At 42.9% G+C, this 19,426-nt stretch overlaps 1 protein-coding gene across 1 annotated transcript in view; it reads left to right on the forward strand.

Annotated features, from left to right (window-relative positions):
- The window catches only part of ANO2 (anoctamin 2), a 573,391-nt gene that overhangs the window by 28,416 nt on the left and 525,549 nt on the right, over positions 1 to 19,426 (forward strand). Inside the window, exons 2-4 of the mRNA XM_069106084.1 lie at positions 6,517 to 6,656; positions 16,461 to 16,666; positions 18,233 to 18,565. Of these exons, the coding sequence (XP_068962185.1) occupies positions 6,587 to 6,656; positions 16,461 to 16,666; positions 18,233 to 18,565 (609 nt within the window). The 5' untranslated portion in view covers positions 6,517 to 6,586. The remainder of the gene's footprint in view (positions 1 to 6,516; positions 6,657 to 16,460; positions 16,667 to 18,232; positions 18,566 to 19,426) is intronic.

Here is a 19,426-nt window from a genome sequence, read left to right on the forward strand (position 1 = left end):
ATTCTTCTCTTTTCCCTAGGGATCAATTTCTTTCTGACAACCCTCCTGGATTTATTTTTTCCATCCTATCTAGGAACCCATAATCCTCTCTAATATCTTAGAATATAAAGAAATGTTCCTTAGGCTCATTTGCCCTTTTCTCTAGATGGGAGACTTGATGCATAATTTATAACCACCTTGGGCAGGAAGAGAAGCATGGCCTGCTTCATGGAGGTCATGCAAAAGATCTCTCAAGACACAAATTTCCTGTGTCTCAAAGGGACTTTTTTTTCAGGAATCTTTGCCTCCCTGTGGAAACACTCTATTTTTCCCAAGAGGCCTGGGCAGGCTGGGGAGACTCCCAAATTTGCTTGTCTATTCCCCTCCTCCCCTCCTCCCACCACTAACGCAGTAACTAGCAGGTTTCAGATTCTGTCTTCCTCCTGTAAATACAATCTACAATAAACAGACAGACCTCACCTTTCCTCACCTGTGTAATCCCTTTGTTCATTGGCAAGAATATAGTCACATTGCCTGGATCTAAGCTTCTCTTAATGGTTAATTATGGTCCTGACATGTATGAATACACCCAAAGTCTTTCTGACTGTATTTTTTTCTGTAGATTTTGATCAAATCTCTTATTAAGTTTTACCTTCCCAACTATCTTAGACTTTACTTTCCTCTTTTCTGTATTCTTGTTGAATTCCCATGAATGCATCCTCCTTGTTTACTTCTATGAAAGGGTAAGATAATCAGCTGATTTGGGCATATGACATGCAGTAGGCTGGGCCAATCAGTACCTACACTTGGGCAATCATCACAGATGAATAATGAACTGGATTTAGAGTTGAACAGGAGGAAGAGACGAGGTTGAGTGGATTTTAAGAAATTGTAATGCGCTTTTAGTGACCTCAAGCTTCTCCCTGAAACTTATCTCAGCTGATCTTTGTAAAGCCCTTAGAGCACAGCTTGGTACCTAGTAAGTGCTCAATAAATGCTGCTTGTTTCCTTCCTTTCTCCTTTCCCTGAAATGACCCATCTTTTTAGCATGATTATTCTCCAATTGATGCCATAGGCTGCGAATGATGGAACACTACGTTCTCCCAAGAATTACAATTGTGAGGCTTTCAAAGGACTGCTGAGAAGTGAATGTGAACTGGCTGCTAGTGGCACCCATGTGCAGAAGTGGAATAAAGGCTGACCAGGGCACGGGTGATTCAAACAGGAAATGGGGTGGTCATGTACCGAGAGCAGGGATTCCCAGACCTCATGCTGCTGTCAGAGACAGTTCCTCTCTCCCCTGGGGAGTGCTAATGCTTCGCATCATTAGATGTTAGAAAGGAAAAGCCTCAGCATAGTGAGCACTCTCAGTGGAGGCTTTCCTGGAAGATGTGATGAGTCATACAAAAGGCATGGATGGATTTTCGGTCAGCATCACTGAAAGGTGTGCCCACGTCAGTAAGCCTGAAGATCCATGGAGCTGATGTTGTTAGTCATTTTTCACTGCTGTCTGACTCTTTGTGACCCCATTTGAGGTTTTCTTGGCAAAGATACTGGAGTGCGTTACCATTTCATCCTCTAACTCGTTTTTGCAAAGGAAACTGAGGCAGAGTTAAATGATTTGCCCAGAGTCACACAGCTAGTAAGGGTCTGAGGTCAGATTTGAACTCAGGAAGATGAAGCCTTCTTGAGCTCAGGCCCAGCATTATCTACTGAGTCATCTAGCCTCCCCATATCTATTTGTAGCAACACACAGAAAAGCTGTTCTGCACCATGGAGTTGGGGTGTATTAAAAGTATGTGGTACCTGAAGACAAGATGTTAAGTTACACTCTATATGCTATATGCAGTTCCTGGCATTTACTGATTAACTTTTATTTGATTTACTGAGTGGTATTCTGGTCTTTGGAGTTCCCAGGTGTTCTTAATGCCAGTCAGAGAAGTTTGGAGTTGATTCACTAGGGGGCCATTGTAGCTTTGTAAGCTAACACACTTCCCTTAGTCTGTCTTTCAGTGTCTTCATCTGTAAAATAAGGTTAGACTAGATGATTTTCAAGGTCTAACATTTTATGAGTCTAAAGTTTTTCATTCTAAAAGTATACATACAGCTGAGTACTCTTAAGTGCTCTACAAAGAAAGGTAAAAATACTATCCCTGACCTCAAGAAGTTCATGTCCTAATGAAGGAGACAACATGTAAATCACTTTGTCATACAGGATTTATGCAGAATAGATAGAAGGTCATTTCAAAGGGAAGGCAAGTGCCTTGAGAAAGAGAGGATCGGGGAAGGTAGGACTGGGAAAGGCCTCCTGCAGAGGTGGGATTTGAGCTCCATCTTGAAGGGTGCCAGGGAAGCCAAGAGGCAGAGAATTCCAGGATGAGGAACAGTCAGTCCAAACTCACTCAGGTGTGTGTGAAGAATAACAAGCATTCCAGTGACTCTGGATCATAGAATGCATGGAGGGGAGTAAAATGTAGGCAGATTGGAAAGGGAAGAAGGTCCAGGTCATAAAGGGCTTTAAATGCCAAACAAAGGATTTTATGTTTTGTTGTGGAAGTAATAGGGAGCCTCTGATGTTTATTTAGTGGGATGATATGGTCAGAACTTCATTTTAGAAAAATCCCTTTGGCAATTCAGAGGAGGGATTGGAATGTGGAAAGATGGTGCAGGGAGGCCCATCAGAAATCTGTTGCAGGAGTCCTCCTTGAACACCCATGCACCCCTCAGTGCCCTATGACAAAGCCTGAGTCGTCCTGCTCTAATCTTGCCTCTGGGCAAGACATTTGAGATGATTTTATACCATTTGTTGCCTATTTGTTTTTGGGAAGTTGTGTCTGTTTATTGCTTTGAGTTCCTTGATAATAGGTTTTTAAAAGGAAATTTCTTTGGATTTTCTCCCTCATTAACAAGGCAAAACTTAGGACAAAGAAAATTAAAAGGAGTTTCTTAAAATATGTCAAGGGAGCACAATATTGACTGTTCACTGTTGCATCTCTGGTGTGAGGGCTTGCCAAGCCCTTTTCAGGGCACCTTTGCTGTTTACCTTCACCCGACTTTTACCTGTGGCTCCAAGAAGCTGTAGTACGAGCACTGGCCACACCCCAATAAACCATCTCATCAGATGAGCTAAACCAGGTTGAAAGGAACCAACAGGTCTCAAACGTGTCAGTGAGTTAGGGGGAGTTCTACCCCAGGCACATGAAGACTTTCTTCAGCAGAATGAGTATATACAACAATTTATTCCAGTAGCCTTGAAGGGGGCTGAGCAAGTGCTGTGGAGTGATTAGAGCTTGGTCAGTCATCAAAGATGCCAAAGGCGCTAGATCCCGAACTAGCCCCAATTGTCTTGACTTTTGTCCTACAGCTGAACTTTGACGGCTCTGGAGGAGAGTAAGGATGGTGACTTTGTACAGCCCTGCCTCACTTAAATCCAATTCACTCCCAAATCAAGACATCACCTGTGATATCATTGGTCTCCTCTGAAAATGAAGGATGGGGGCAGCTAGTGAATAGAGCACCGGCCCTGGAGTCGGGAGGACCTAAGTTCAACTCCAGCCTCAGACATGTACTAGCTGTGTGACCTTGGGCAAGTCACTTAACCCCAACTGCCCTGGCTTCCCCCCTCCAAAAAGACAATGAAGATAAAATGAAGGATGAACAACATTGCAATAGTCCAGGTGATGAGGGATTATATTTGGGTAGAGAGAAGGGAACATATAAAAGAGATTCTGATAGGAATTAACATACTATTAACATGTATTAAGTGATTACTGTATACAAGGCACAAGGAGTAAAAGTCAGGACATAGAACATGCTTATAATCTATTATTATAATGGGTAATAATATTATATATAAATATATAATATATAATTTAATTATATTATATATAATGCATATATTATATATAATATTATAATAGGTAATTATAGGGGGTAAGGGAAAGGTTGATATAAAAGAAAATGAGATAAGTGAAAAGAAGAATCCAGCAAGGTGGGATTATCTTCTCTCTCTCTCTCTCTCTCTCTCTCTCCCCCCCCCTTCTTCCTCCCTCCCTCTCTCTTTTGGGGAAGGGCAGCAAGGCGGTGTCACAGAAGGCTTCATGGAGGTGTTGATCCCTGAAGGAACAGAGAGACTTCAGACAGAGATGTGGATGAGGGGAGAAGCATGTATCCATTTCATCTAAGCATAAAGAACAGAGACAAGTGAAGGCAGGGTGAGAATGTGGATTGGACATTAGTACAATTGAAAGTTGTACAATTAGTAGTTGAAAGGATGTAGTGTGAGATAAGATTGGAGCCAGATTATGGAGAATTAATATCATTTCAGTTTCTGATTTTGAACTATTTTCCCATTTGTTCATTCAAGTGATTTATGTCATTCCCTACCAATGAATAGACAGACTTTTTAATCCTTTGTGACCTGTCTTTATAGTTTATGTCCTCATTGTGATATTTAAAAAGTTTGAAAGATGTAATTTCTGGGTAATTTATCATTTTATTGATAATGCTAGCATTTTATTAATAAAAGGGTCAGTGACACTCACAAATGCTATAGACCCCTCATGGCACATACTCAAGGCTTATATGCCTTTGGAAGGTTGGGTATTCCTGGGGGTGTCAATTGCCTCTGATTGATTAAAAAGGAATGAGACAATTAATATTATAATGAGAGGTGGCCTTATTCCAATGAGGTTCTTGCAGTGTATGACACTGAGTACCCAGATTTTGGTCAAATAGACTTACCAATTTCCATATCACCCATCTGACAAAAGGGAGAATCCACACTTTCCAAGACCTGTCTGAGTAAACACAGTGGGCAGAAATCTGCCCATTTGCCTAAACTTAGCATTTCTTTACTGCCTTAGATTTCCTGGAAGAAGTCTGAGCAAGATTTCCCATGCTGGTTGATTTCTAGATGAGGAAGCAGAAAAGGAGGAAAAACCTTGGTTCTAATTCAATAATTAGTTATTAAATACAATAGATCATTATTTTTCTCATCATCCTCTCTAGGAATCAACTCTTCCCATTACCCAATTGTCTAGGTCCTATGTCCTTTTCCTTTGGTCCTAGCTCTTAGCTAACTGAGAGGGAGGCGGAGCTCATATAATAGGGGCCAAGACATCTGGACCTTTCTAACTCTTCCTTATTGTTACTCTGAGTTGCTCAAAGTATGCAGGTGTGATGTGAAAGGAATTTAATAATCCTTTCCCTGGCCAAAAAAAAAATGTATTTGCCTTCGAAAGGGGAGCTATTGGGATGGTTTAAGTTTCTGTATTTGTTCATGGATTCCTGTGAACTCTTTGCCTCTTATATGCACTTTCTGTGGTGGGTGAAATAAAGGATGTTCCATACCAAATACCCATATTGTGCACTGAATAGCAGGGCAGGATTTGGGGACCCTGTGACTCACATTTTGGTAAACCTAGACACAAACTATACCAAAATTTCAGGAAACTCTTGGGTGTAGAAAAGAGTCAAAGAGAGAAACTGACTCCCTTTGAGTCCAGCCTGCAAGATTGAACCCAGTTCATATGAACCAAGAACCCTTAGATGGGGAATGGGGCTAGGACACAGGTCTTACATCATTTCATCTGATCCTTACAACCCACTGAGGTTGGTAGTGAAAATCTTATTCTCCCCATTTGACAGATGGGGAATCCAAGTCTCAGAAAGGTGATTAAGAAAATGAGAATCTAAGTGGTCCACAGTCACATGATTGATGTGGACTGCAATGCCAGTCTTTCAACACTTCTCACTACCAAACCTTCTAGGTCCTTTTCCTTTGCTCTTGGATTTTAAGTTTAACAATTTTAATTTTAAGTTGACAAATGTCAACTTGGAAAAGACTTTTCAAACACTAAGGTGTGGATGATGGATAATGGTTTATGCTATCTCTCCCGGGAGTATTTATGAAGTATATTTTAATTGAACATAATACCTTTACTTAAAATAAATGGATCTCTAACAGTGTCATTTCAGGAATCTGAGATCATCTGGCGGAAAAGGTGATTGGTGGGGAAAGGAGGACTTTCTTGGGTGGGTCCTATGCATATGACTGACCTTACCTCAGAGTGTCTAAAAATCTTGTAAATCTAGAGAAGTTCCCCTAGGTATCTGCTATGAAGGTGATGAAAGGAATCCTTGGAAATGAGTTAAGCCTCCAGGGCAGTATCCTGGAAGGGAATAGTACAAGAGCTCTTGATTATGGAGCACTGAGAGTTTCCTTGCATCAGTCCTTTGAGGTGGGTAGTACATATTTTATGGATTTGGAACCAATGCCATACAGCTAATAAATGATAGAGTCCAGAAGTGAATCCAGGTGTTCTGTTATGCCACCTTGATTTATAATTGGAAAGTGAAAAATCAAAAGATTCTTCTGGGATAGTAGCTGGGCAAGGTCATCACAGCATAAGGGTGTTTCCAGAGCCTCAGGAGGGGGGAATTGTCAGAGAAAACCCCCTGAGGAGGAGCTGAGCTCCCAGTTATTCAATCTTGTCCTTGAAGCTTCCCTCATGGCATCATTATCTGTTTCATTAGAGCCAACTGATCGGTGGTGACACATGAAGGCTTTCAGGAAACTGTAGTGGTAACCAACAAATTAATTCCTATGCAAGGACCCAGGGGGCAGCTAGATGGTGCAGTGGATAAAGTTCCTGGAGTCAGGAGGATTCATCTTCGTAAGTACAAATCCAGCTTCAGACACTTATGAGCTGTGTGACCCTGGGCAAGTCACTGTACCCAGTTTGCCTTAGTTTCCTCATCTGTAAAATGAGCTGGAGAAGGAAATGGCAAGCCACTCTAGTATCTTTGCCAAGGAAACCCCAAATGGGGTAAAAAAAAGAGTTAGACATGACTGAAAAATGACCCAATGAGGACCCAGGACCAAAAGCAGTGGGCTATGGAACATGTAATCCATTCCTCCCACTTCATCCTGGTGATTGGATAAGGGTGAATTCACTATCGTACCTTCTAGAAATGTTGCTATTGACAACAATTGCTCTCTACATGTAATGTCTCTTAACTCATATGCCAATCCTGGCTTCTCCCCTATGATATGAACAAGTCAATTTAGCTTGACTAATAATTAGTATCTACTGCATACATAATGGTATAGTCAATGCTGGGAGAGCTACTATGTTTATATATCATAATGAACTGCCCTTATGTAATGTAATTGGGAAATATTTAACAAAATAAACAAAAATACAATAGAACATAGATAATGCTAATATGTGGTTTTCTAAGCCAGCATGTGACCCGCAGGGATCCTTATGTATGCCTTGGTGGTCCTCATTACTATTTGTGTTTGACATCTCGGGTCTAGACCAATCCTGTCATTTTGCAGGTGAGGAAATAGAGAGGCAGAGGAAGTAAGAGACTTATGCAATGTTATATAGGTAACAAGTGGAAGCTGGAATTCAAACCCAGGTCCTCTGGGCTCTGGACGCCTCTAGGCTCTTTCCATCATACCACACAGTTCTAGCCCCTGTTCTTCTCCCAAAGACTGGCTTTCCTTCTTTCCCCACTTCTGTTCTATTGATGTCTTTATTAATAACAATAGCTAGCATTTATATAACATTTTTGGGGCACTTTTTTGGAGTCAGGAGGACTCATCTTCCTGCATTCAAATATGGCCTCAGATACCTACTGTTTATATGATCTTGGGCAAGTCACTTAACCTTGTTTGTCTCAGTTTTCTCTTCTGTAAAATGAACTGAAAAAGGAAATGGCAAACCATTCTAGTATCTTTGCCAAGGAAACCCCAAATGGGGTCACAAAGAGTTGGATATGACTGAAAAAAGATTGAATGACAGTAATCTATAATAAGTGTTCTTTATTATATTATTATCATAAATATATAATATAATTATGGAAAAATATTAGAAATATATCATCATATTTATTATTCTGTAATAACAGTTCTTTGAACATAGTAAGTGCTTAATAAATGCTTTATTCATTAAAAAAAATCCCCTTTTGTCTGACTTTGCCCAGGACTCCTTCCTTAGCCTCTCCTCTCTCTCTCTTTGCATTATCTGATCCACTTTTCAATGGTTCTCTAATGAGAACCTCAGTGCTGAGGAATCATGATTCTATATCTCCAACCAACCTTTTGCTTCCAGTCTTGTACTTTCAGCTGCCTTCTAGATGCCACTACCTCCATGTCTCCTGTGCCAGTGAAGATGAGGGTTCCTTTGTGAGGCACCAGGGATAGGAAAAAATGAGTCAGATGTTGAAGCTCCCAAAGTGTCCCTGAGTGGAGTCATGGGAGCCAGAGAGAAATTTTGGGAAGCCTCTCAAACTGTGCTTTGGCCTTGTCAGGGATGCTTGGACATGACAGTTAGATTACGTTACATTTCAGGTTCAGTATTCCCAAGCCTGCCTGCTTTTCTACCTACCTTTCCAGTTTCCCTTGCTAGTGCCTCCCAGGTTTGAAAGCTCAGTGATTTGTTGAGCTCCTCATCCTTCAAAAGCTTCCACATCCAATAAACCACCAATTGGTGTTGACTGTACCAGAATTAAATTAAATATTTATTAACTCTCCTCTACCTGTAAAGTGTTTGCTAATGCTAGTTCCTTTACTTGTGTGCTAGAGTTTAAGAATATATAGAAGAAAGGCAGTCTATACCTCACTCCCCCACTCACCAGGGATCTTAGTCTAGTAGCAAGTAAGACATGTACACAAATAATTACAATATAGATTAGTGCATGATATGGCATTGGAGAGGTCATACAGAGAGTAATGAGAGATTAAAGGAGGGAGAAATCGTTCTAGCTAGGAGGAATTAGAGGAGACTTCGTGGAAGAAGTGACATTTGAACTGGGCCTTATTTAGGTAAACAGAAATAGAGGTCAGAAAAAGGTAGGTGGGGGAAGAAGTGCATTTCACTAATTATTTAGTACTCTCCTTTCTACTCCCACCAGCACATTAGCTCAAACACTCATCACCTCTTACATACTGAGGCTGTCCCAACATGATTCATGTGGATGTCGTTTTGCAGTTTGAAAGGAGGCAGAAAAGGCTAGCCTCTTCTCCCCCCAACCCTTCTCTAAGGGTGACTTTATTTCCTGCCGGGAAGGGAAGTGGAAGGTTGGGGCCAGAAACTTGGCCATTTTTGTCTCCTTAGAGAGAGAAGGTTCTAAGCTTGAATTCTATCTGTTCCTGTAAGTATTGTTAGTCTAGGGGAGGTAGTTTTTCAGGTTCTAGCTAAACTCCTGATTGCTAGTCATTGATGGGGAAAGGAGGACTCCAAGCTCTACATCCAAGGCTTGACCCCTTTCCTATCAGATATCAGTTCCATGAAAAACACACACATGAAAAATAACAAAGAAACCCATTTATCTGAGTAGTAGCAAAACAGAAATCAGAGAAAGTGCATAGGAGAATATATGTCAGACAGTGCAGAGTGATGGAGGTCTCTTTCTGGGACTAAAGTAACTTGGCTGAACCAGGAAGGAGAGGCCCAGATCCAAAATCCCTGAAGGCTCTAGTGTAGCAAGCAGGAACAGGGATGTGATGGAGATTGCCAGCTCCTCTCCCGTCAGCTACTTCCCAGAGTTTCATCCTCCTTCTAGCAAACTGAAGTGATGCTGCTTTTGTCTTATCTTCTCTCTTGAGGCAGGAAGCTAGAAGCATCTGAAGCAATTGCTGAGTCTGAAAGAGAAGGGAATAAGCATTTATATAGTGCCTACTATGGGCCTGAATCCAGATACTAAGAAACCTGATGATAAGATACTAAAGAGACTCCCTTCTCTCCAGCTCCACCTTGTCCCTCACACAGCCATGGGGCATTGATCTCCACCAATGAGGAGAAAGTCCCATATTGATAGGCTTTGGGATTTGGGTTACACTTACATGTAGGGCAGCCTGTGCAAAGCCATGGAGATGGGAGATGGAATGTTTTGTGAAGGGAGGAGCTAGTAGGCTGGTTGGACTGGAATGTTACATAAAAAAAGAGGGTTGTGAAATGGGCACTCTAAGGAGGAGAGCTTTAAATGCCAGGATAAGGATTTTGTATTTTATTCTAGAAGCTATTGAAGATTTTTAAGGAGAGGAGTGACAAGGTTAAAGCTGGACTTTAGAAATATCAGTTTGGCTGCTGTGTGGAGGATAAATTGGAGAGAAGAGGGACTGGCAGAAGGGAAGACCAATTAGGAGGCTACTTCAGTATTCTGGGCAAAAAGACTGAGGGTTTGAACTAGGCTAGAGGCTGTGTGAGTGGAAAGAAGAGAATATATGGATTCAAGAGGTGTTGTGGATACACAATGGACAACACTTGGCAGCTGATTGGAGGGGTGATGCAGAGGGAAGAAAAAAACCGAAGATGACTGAGTTCTGAAGGTGGGTGACAAACAGAATGGTGGAGACTACTGCAGGAAAGGGCAAATTTGGAGGAGGTGAGTGGGTGTACATATATACACATGGAAGATAGGAATTTCGTTCTGAACATGTTGAATTTGGACTTCTTCTTCACCTCCTCACTGGCACTGACCTCCTCCCTGATGCCAGCTCTCCTGAGTGGTGAGCTCCTAGACCAGACTAGTATTTCGAGAGAGGCATTAGCCAGACTTCTCTCATCACTTGAGTTCTCCAAACTTCTCTCTACCTCCTCTCCATCAGAGTTGCCCCTTAGCATGTATTCTCCTTTCTACTTTCCAGCTTCTCTTTATGTGTTGGCCTCTCCTGTGTTCCCTGTAGGGGTCTATCTTGTTTGCTTGTATTTGTATTCTCAACATTTAGCAGTGATAAATAAATGCTGGCTCTCTCCCACCCTTCTCTTCCCTCCACTCCTTCTCTACCCCCTTCCTTTCTCTCTTTCCTTCTCCCTCCCTCTCTCTCTCCCTTTCTGTAATGTTAATGGCATATAAGATCTTCCCCACCCATTAATAGGTCTCATTAAGGGAAGTTTGCTTAGGGAAGGCTTTCACACCTTTTGCTAATTTGTAATTAGGAACATAGACACACACACTCTGAGTTGGCATTTTGCTTTGGGGACTTGCATATGAGAAGGATCTTGTGATTCCCTGGTCAAGATTCTGAGTGGTCCTATGTTCAGAGTTCCCCAACTGCTCAGATGTAAAGGCTCTCTCAATCCAGGGATGTACGTAAATTATATAGCAATATTGCTTTGATTCAGGCAATCAGAGCCCTGTCTGTTGGTTTTTATCTCTCTGCTTGTATTTTCTCTGAAGTTCAGGGTGCTGACTTTTCCCCTGAACTAGTGAATGTAATTAAAAAAGATTGTTGACCCCTTAAACAGCTACCTTTCCTAGTAAAGCAGATCTAAAAACCTGTGCTAGCAGCCATCCTGAGTATGCCAGTGTGATTGCTGCTACACTTTCCCTCCTTCTCTCCCTCTCTCCCTCCCCCTCCCCATTAAATTAAACATATCTGTCAACTAGCATAAAATGTACATATATAATATGTATGTCTATATGGTGGTTCAGTGGATAGAGCTGTAGGCCTAGTCAAGAAGCTCTGAATTTAAATCTGACTTCAGATATTTACTAGTTGTATGACCCTGGGCAAGTCACTTAACCACTTAGAAGGAAATCACAAACCACTGCAATATCTCTGACAGAAAATTCCATGGACAATATAGTCTACAGGGTCACAAAGAGTTGGATATGACTGAATGACTGAACAAATATGTTTTATATACACATATGTAATATACGTGTGTCTGTGTCTGTGTATATACACATTTCCTCAGCCAGGTCACTCTAAAAGGTGGCAGATACTCAGGCTAAGATGTCCTTTGTTCCTTGAATCACTCTCTCTTCTTTGTCCCTCAGTCCAACTCTCACTTAACTTTTGGTCAGAAATTTGTTTGATGTTTCCTTCCTGGCAGAAGTGGGTATTCCTGGGAGGTTTTACTGCCTTGAAGGGAAGGGAAAAAGACCCTAGTGAAAGCCTCATGAAGAAATTTCTGTCAGTAAGCACCCATTACAATCTTCCATTCTATACAGATTAAATGAGAGTAAAGAACAAGGCATATCTCTGCCCCTCCTGACTCATTGCTTCGGGGCACACAAGAGAAGTGTCTAAAACTGGAGAGAGCCACTAGGATGCAGGGTCTTCTGGGGAGAGCCAGGTTTCTGTCAGACCAAGAAGTTAGCAGGAGTGTAAAGAGATCCTAGCTAAAAGGGAACTTATAAACAATAAAGCATTACCATTGAATGGTAAGACAGAGGAGGAGTGGGCCTATGGAAGAACAGGGCTGGAGAGGATAGAGATGAGAATAAAGGGAGGGCTAGAAGAGGGTGAGGATGTTGGCATCAGCCACGTGTCTAGATAAAAGGAACGGGACAGCAGGGGCTGATAAACGCCTTTCCCCACCATGGGAAATGATGGGTTAATCAGAACTCCTGCCATCTAGGCTTCTGGGATAAATAAAAGCAGGGCTAGCTCTAATTTCCTTTTGCTTCCAGAGATCCAGAACACTTTAGAGTTCTGAAACCTTAGGAAGACTAAGGCAGTGAGCGGATCTCTGGGGGATGAGTTGAATTGGGCTCCACACCCCACCTTGACTTCTCTTCCTTTTGGCAGCACGGATAACTGAGAGCTGGCTGTAGTTCTTCAAACTGAGAACTTGTGCTCAAGGAGTTTGTTCCCCCTGTTTCTAGATGTATTCCTCAGAAATCCACAGGGTTTCATCTTCTTTAGGAATGATGGAAGAAAAAAAGGACGTATGAAACACCAACTTACTGTGTGCTAAGTGCTCTGCAAATGTTATCTCACTTGATTCTTATAACCACTTTGGGAGGTAGTTTCTATTATTATTCCCATTTGACAGCCAAAGAAACTGAGGCACACAGAGGTTAAGCGATCTGTCTAGAGTTATACAGCTAGCAAGTGTCCAAGGGCAGATCTGAACTCAGGTCTTCCTGACTCCAGGTCTGGAGCTCTCCCCACTGTCCCACCTTAGCCCTAGGGGCCTGAATTTTCTGAAATGTTACTGTCTTCATGGGTTCTCGTGTCATGTTCATTGCCCGCCTTGAATTGACCACTAGTGGGGCAGGAGAGGAAAGGAGGTGGAAAGGTCAAGTCTCAAGTCCACAACCAAGTGGAAGGGCAACACTGTTCATTGTTTAGAGATTAGAAGCTACCTACTATTTCTATCTCCATGCTCCCACCTGGACTTAGCTCATGTGGGAGTCAACCAGGGTCTCAGAGCTGAGGTTTCCTACAGGAAGAGGAGACAGGTGACTCCAGATTCCTTAAGTCTTGATGGAAGTGTTGGGGTTAGAGCATTTACTTGAGGAACCTGTAGTGTTGCTGGTTGTGCCCCTCTCCTTATTTACACTCTTATTTACAGGCCCATTTAATACCCTCTAACTTCTAACCCCTGCCTGGAGTAAAGCCCCACCCACCCATCCCTGGTCTCTGCATGGACTCTTCCTTCACACTTATTTCATTCTCCCTTGTATCATTTACCTTCGACAGAATATATTCCCCATTAGACTGTAACCCGCTGAGAGTAGTATCTATCATCTTTTCCCTCTCCCTTCCCATCTCCATCTCTCCATATCCTTTTCTATCCCTATCTGGTTAAAGCATCCTCATCCCCATTCCCATCCCCTTCCCCTTCCCCTTCCCCATCCCCTTCCCTTTCCGCATCCCCTTCCCTATCCCCATATCTATATCTATCTATATATTTTTGCAGGCTCAGTTCCCTCCTCCTAGTTTTACTTAGCCCTAGGATCTTATCACTATGTCCTCCTGCCCTCCTTGCCTTTCTGTGTACCCCTACTCCTATACCTGTCAAAATTCTTCCTTCTCTTCCTTCTGAGAGTTGTTGGTCAGTCCTTGCCCATGCCAGAGGTTTGAGGGCTAGACATTATAAGTAATAGTCTATTCCCTTGCCAAGCATGACTGTACCTTACCTAGAAATATTTCCCTGGGGGCTCATGCCATGCTTTTAACAGGGGATGCTTGCATCATTTCTCTTACTCATAGAGAAGATGCCTGGGGTCTCTTCCCCAATTGAACTTCCTGGGTCAGCCCTCCCCCAACAAAATTTTCAATGGTCACTACAATTCTTAGTGAAGACAGGATCCAGGGAAAGTGCTAGTAAAATTTTCTCCAATGTTCTTTAAATTAAAAAAAAAATTCCTATTGTACATTTAACAACTGTCAACAATAGAAAAACGGGGGGGGGGTGGCCAGGTACAGGTAGCATAGCGAGTAAGAGCACTGGCTCCAGTGTTGGGATGACTTGGGGCTCAAATCTGGGCTCAGATACTTAGCACCACACCCAGAAATAACTGGCTGTGCAACCTTGAGCAAGTTACTTAACCCCGATTGCTTTAAAAAAAAAAAAATAGAAAAATGTGTCAATGTTCAAAGAGGAATAAGAAAGAAGACCATAGAAATTTTGTTACTTAGTTTTTTTTGAAGTCAAAGTTGGTCTATGCTTTGACCAGTGTTCAAGTTTTTAAAGAAAAATTCTTAAGTAACAGAGAAGACTTGGGAGACATTCCTCCCAGGGAGTAATGGGACTTGGGAGAGATGAAAGGAAGTCCAGCCTAGAGGGTTGGACCCTAACTAACTTAAAGTGTGATTCAACCTGGGCAAGTCACTTTTCTCTGGCCCTTAGTGTTCTTATCTGTAAATGAATTTTTTTACTAAATTAAAAAAATTTAAATTCTTTTTATTAAAACCATATCTATTCAGCTCTTATTTTATATAAAGTGCTATATGAAGCATTGGGGATTCATATAAAAACAGCAAGACAATCCTTGTTCTTGAGATGGTCACATTTTAACAGAGGGAAACAACACACGATTGGAGCTTTCATCTCTAAGTCCCCATGGTACTTAGGGCAGTGAAAAAACACATGGTAGTTCTTCTTCCTTAATGTCGTTTCTATGAATAAAAACCCTTTCTAACATTGAACCATTTGATGGTGTAAAGGATTTGGTCCTAAGAACTTCCTTTTGTTTTTTGCTGCTTTTTGCAGGGGGGAAGGCAGGGCAATTGGGGTTAAGTGCCTTGCCCACGGTCACACGGCTAGTAAGTGTTAAGTGTCTGAGGCCAGATTTGAACTCAGGTCTTCCTGACTCCAGGGCTGGTGCTCTATTCAACTTTGCCACCTAGCCACCCTAAGAACGTCCTTTTTGGGATCTTCAATAGCTGTGGAGATTGAGGAGGTGAAGGCTACAACATCTGTAGAGGCCAAAGGTCCAATCTGCATTAGTGTTGCTTCCCTAAAGTGATGGCTGGAGGTGCTAGGCATCAGGAAAGGCTGGTGCTCTGGGGGATGTTGATATTCTCAGGGCTCTCCAGCACAGGGTCCTGGCTGTCTCCACTCCTGATGGAGGTGGTAGTCAAGATGGTGAAGTCTGACTTGCGGGAGATATGCTGCTTCCTGTATGTTCCTCAGGATGTCTTGCTGCCTGAGTTAAGCTGGCTTGCCAGGCTTGTTGGTTTGTGATTAGTTGATGGTTGGTCTTGGTCCTATCAGGGATAGGGTTGCCCCCTAGATGATAGCTTTGTGGGTCAGGACAGGAGAGGGGTTAGCAGTTTGGAGGGGGCACTGCTTTTCCTTAGAAAGTCTTTTCCAGCTCTAAAATTATGATTATTCAGCCCATAGTTTTCCTTCCCCATTCCCTTGACCCTAGATAGCCGAATTTTCTGAAATGACGAAGTGTTGTTCAGTGGGGAGCTTTAGGAGAACTGTGTGCGAACAGATTTAAAAGATGGGCTAATATTGCTGAAATATTAGCAAAGTTAAAAGAAGTTTGGAGTAATTTATTGTATTTTTTGCTGCTCTTCTCTTAGGCTGTAGGGAGAGCCCTCAGACCTCTTTATATCTTAGACTAAAGACCCCTTCTATCTGCCCGTCTGTCTCTTTCTACTTGGGAGCAGAGAGTCTTGTTGGAGTTTTTCTTATGGCTGCTGGTCTGATCTGAGTGGGGCTTGGGGTATTACAGAGGGGCTGGGAATGGGGGAGGGGCTCTATACTAGCTGGGGGCTAGGCTGTCCCTGTGGAGGCTGGGCTTAAAGTATTATCCCTTGGCAGCTAATTCAAGGTGCCTCTCCAACTGGATTCCCAGCTAACCCCTCCCTGGGATGAAACCACTGCTCTCCTATTCAAGGATAATAGCATTACTGAGAACTGGGAACGTGAAAGAGCTTATGGGGTCAGGGTCAGAGTGTTAGCCCTAGGGTGGGGAGGGCTGCGGCACAAAGAATCCAGAGGTCCCCTATCCATTCATTCTTTACCCATTCCATTCCCCTCAACATCCTTCACCAGGAGCAATCAATCAATCACTAAGCATTTTTCTGTGTGCCAGGTACCTCAAAATGTGATCATATCTCACTAAGGAGATACAGTGATATGCAAACTAGGTAGAAATAAAGATTAGGGGTTTACCCCCCAGGATATGTAACCAGGACTCCCTCTGATACTTGGGTTTTCCCCTTTTAGAGTTCTCAGGATTTTCCATCTCCCTGACTTTCCCTCCACTTTCCACAGGAGTCTTCCCTCTCCTAGACCTTCCCAGGCTTCCCTGTTCCCCGCGCCGGATGCCTTCTCGAACAGTAACCAGAGAGGCCTCTTCCCTGAAGCACGGTGGACTGTACCTCAAGGTGCCTCCCCCTCTGTCCCCTGGCCAATTGACACTAAACAACAGAACTCCTGAGCAACGTGATGGCCATGGTGAAAGTCCCACCCGCAGCTCTGTGAGTATTTGCTTGAGGTGGGGGAGAACTGCAGGCTCTCAACTCTCCAATGGGGAGGGAGAAACAGAGAACACAAGGATAGTCTTGGGCCCCTCCCTTCCCCTGCAGGGGCATCACTTAGCTAGTGGGCCTGGGGAAAGGACCCAAGGAGAGCTCTCTCCCTCCTGAAAGATGCTGCTATTTCAGCCCAGATACTTTGGGACCATCATTTTTTTTTCTACCTGTCCTGTTGTTTTCCTTTGGGCAGGTGCATTTTTCAAAAAGGACAATGAAGAAGGAGGAGGAAGAGAGGCCAAGCAAGTGATCCTACTTTTGGGGCTTTAGCCCCTCTATTCCCTTTTCCTATGTTGAAGATGGCAGGATATTTTCCTTCTTCTTTTTTTTTTTTTTAACAGTGGTGCCTCTATGGCTCTCTCCTACCTCTCCCCTGTGCTCAGAGCTTCATCTGGTTGCCCAGGTGACCTCTCAGGTGACTGCCAAGGCAGCTGGGTACCAAGCCCACAATAGTAAACAGGGAAACACCCAAAGGCAGGGAGGCGGGTCTCTCTCCTCCTTCCACCTTCCTCCTCCTCCTTTCTGAACCTTCCCACAACAAGGGGGCGGGGTGAGAGGAACAGGTGTCAGTTCTGAAGACCAGGGTCTTCACTATTAGCAAGCAGAGGAGGAGGATGGTGTGGGGTTGTAAGGAGCATAGTGGGAAGTAAACACGTGTGGGTTGGGAGGAGGGGCACAGAGGAGTAGGCCAGATAGGGGTAGCAATTGATTTTTGCTCAAATGGATCCAGAGAATCTGCCTGTGAGTATACTGTGCATGTATGATGTATGTGACAAAGGTATCTGTGTGTACACTCAGATGTGTGTAAAAGTTGGTGTGTAGACGGATACAGGGATGTGTGTGTATGCAGATATGTGTGTGCATCCAAGAGTGGGTGTTTGCAGGATGTCTTTTATGACTGAAATATGCATCCTCCTTTCTGTCTGGTTCTTAGACCCCTTCAAAGCTCAGATTAAACAGTCTTCTACAGCAAAATGACCTGATATTTATGTGATATGTATTTGTAGCCATATGGATATATATGCATGTGAATTTTATATTACATATGCATAATTATGTTGACTATACTGATATATTTATATGTTGTCTTCTCCTATTGTAAGCTTCTAGAAGGTTTCATTTTTGGCTTTGTACTACTTGTGGCCTTGTTGCCTAGCATATTTTAAAGTATTGATTGAATGAATGGCTGGTGTGTGTGTGTGTGTGTGTGTGTGTGTGTGTGCATGCACAGGTTTAAGTGTGGTTTTGTGTGTGTGTGTGTGTGCGTGCTTCTATACAGGGTATGTGTATGGAGTAGTCTGGAGTAGGCCAGTATGGGGCAGGTATGGGAAGTACATAATGGGATTAAATCAGTCTTGAATTTCCTCCTGGTAGCTTGGGCAGGCAAGGGACTCTCTTTGGGCATACCCTCTGTGTCCCTTATGCCTTTAGATGTCTCTGTATTCAGGACCCCTGTTCTGATTTTCACTCCTCATTCACCTCTCCCTGTTGTCTTATTCTGACTCTTGCTAGGTTATCAACAATTTCCTGGATCCCAATGACCCAACATTGTCCGAGGCCCGCCAGAGCCGTATGCACTTCTGTGACAGTCAGAGGAAGGTGGATTATGTCCTTGTCTATCACTACCGGAATCGAGGAGTCCAAGGCTCCTCCAGTGGTTCTGGGGTTCCCCTGGCTGTCATCTCCAATGGGGAGATGGGCAAGGAGCCGAATGCTTCTAGTCAGGGAGACATGATGATTGAAATGGGACCCCATGATGCTTTGGAGGAGGAAAGGAAGGAGCAGAGGGAGGAGTTTGAGCACAATCTTATAGAAGCTGGGCTGGAGCTGGAGAAGGACTTGGAGGTAAGGTTGGGGAAGGAGGCAGTTTGTGGGTAGACAGGCACAAACATTTATGAATGCTTAATATGTAGCAGGCATTGTTCTAAGGACTGGGGATATAAATATAAGCAAAGAGAATCCCTGCCCTTAAGGAGCATAGGTTCTAATGGGGAAGGACAATATGAAAATTGTGGGAGGGAGGAAAGGTACACCCAGGGGCATGGTACCAATGTCCAGAGAGTCAGAAGCAAAGCTGGGAGGGGAGTGAAGGCTGACACCCTTCATTGATAGGAGGGAGAGAGAGCTCATCGCTAATTTGACATCATTCTGTGAATTTGTTCCCTTTGTACCTTATTATTCTATTGTCCTCACCACAAATTCATTTTAATTTAATCCAATAAGCATCTATTAAGTTCCTACTACGTATAAGACACTGTGCTAGGCTAGAAAAAATTAGACACAGACCCTGTCCTCAAGGAGTTTCTAGTCTAATAGAGAAGTCATATACATATACTAATAACCATAATGAAAGCAAACTATGATAAGTAACAAAGTAGAGATCTAAAGTGCTGGGAGAAATTTGAGAATGAAGAGATCACTTTTAATTGGAGTAGTCAAGGTCAATTCTATGGAGGAAAAATGGCACCTGACAGTATAGGGTAGCAGATAAAATGCTGGACCTGAAGTCAGGAAGGCTGGCTTCAAATCCTGTTTCAGACCCTCACCCTCAGCAAATCACTTAACTTCTCATCCTTGGTTTTCTTATGTGCAACATGGGGACAAATCATAGCACTTAATTTATAGAATTGCTGTGAGGAATGAATGAGATCATACAGACAGCACTTTGCAAACCTTAAAGTACTATAGCAATGTTTGTTATTATCA

This window comes from Petaurus breviceps, unplaced genomic scaffold (assembly GCF_028583685.1).
Source record: "Petaurus breviceps papuanus isolate PSGF00001 unplaced genomic scaffold, PetGlider_PUasm1.0 78, whole genome shotgun sequence".
Classification (NCBI taxonomy): domain Eukaryota; kingdom Metazoa; phylum Chordata; class Mammalia; order Diprotodontia; family Petauridae; genus Petaurus; species Petaurus breviceps.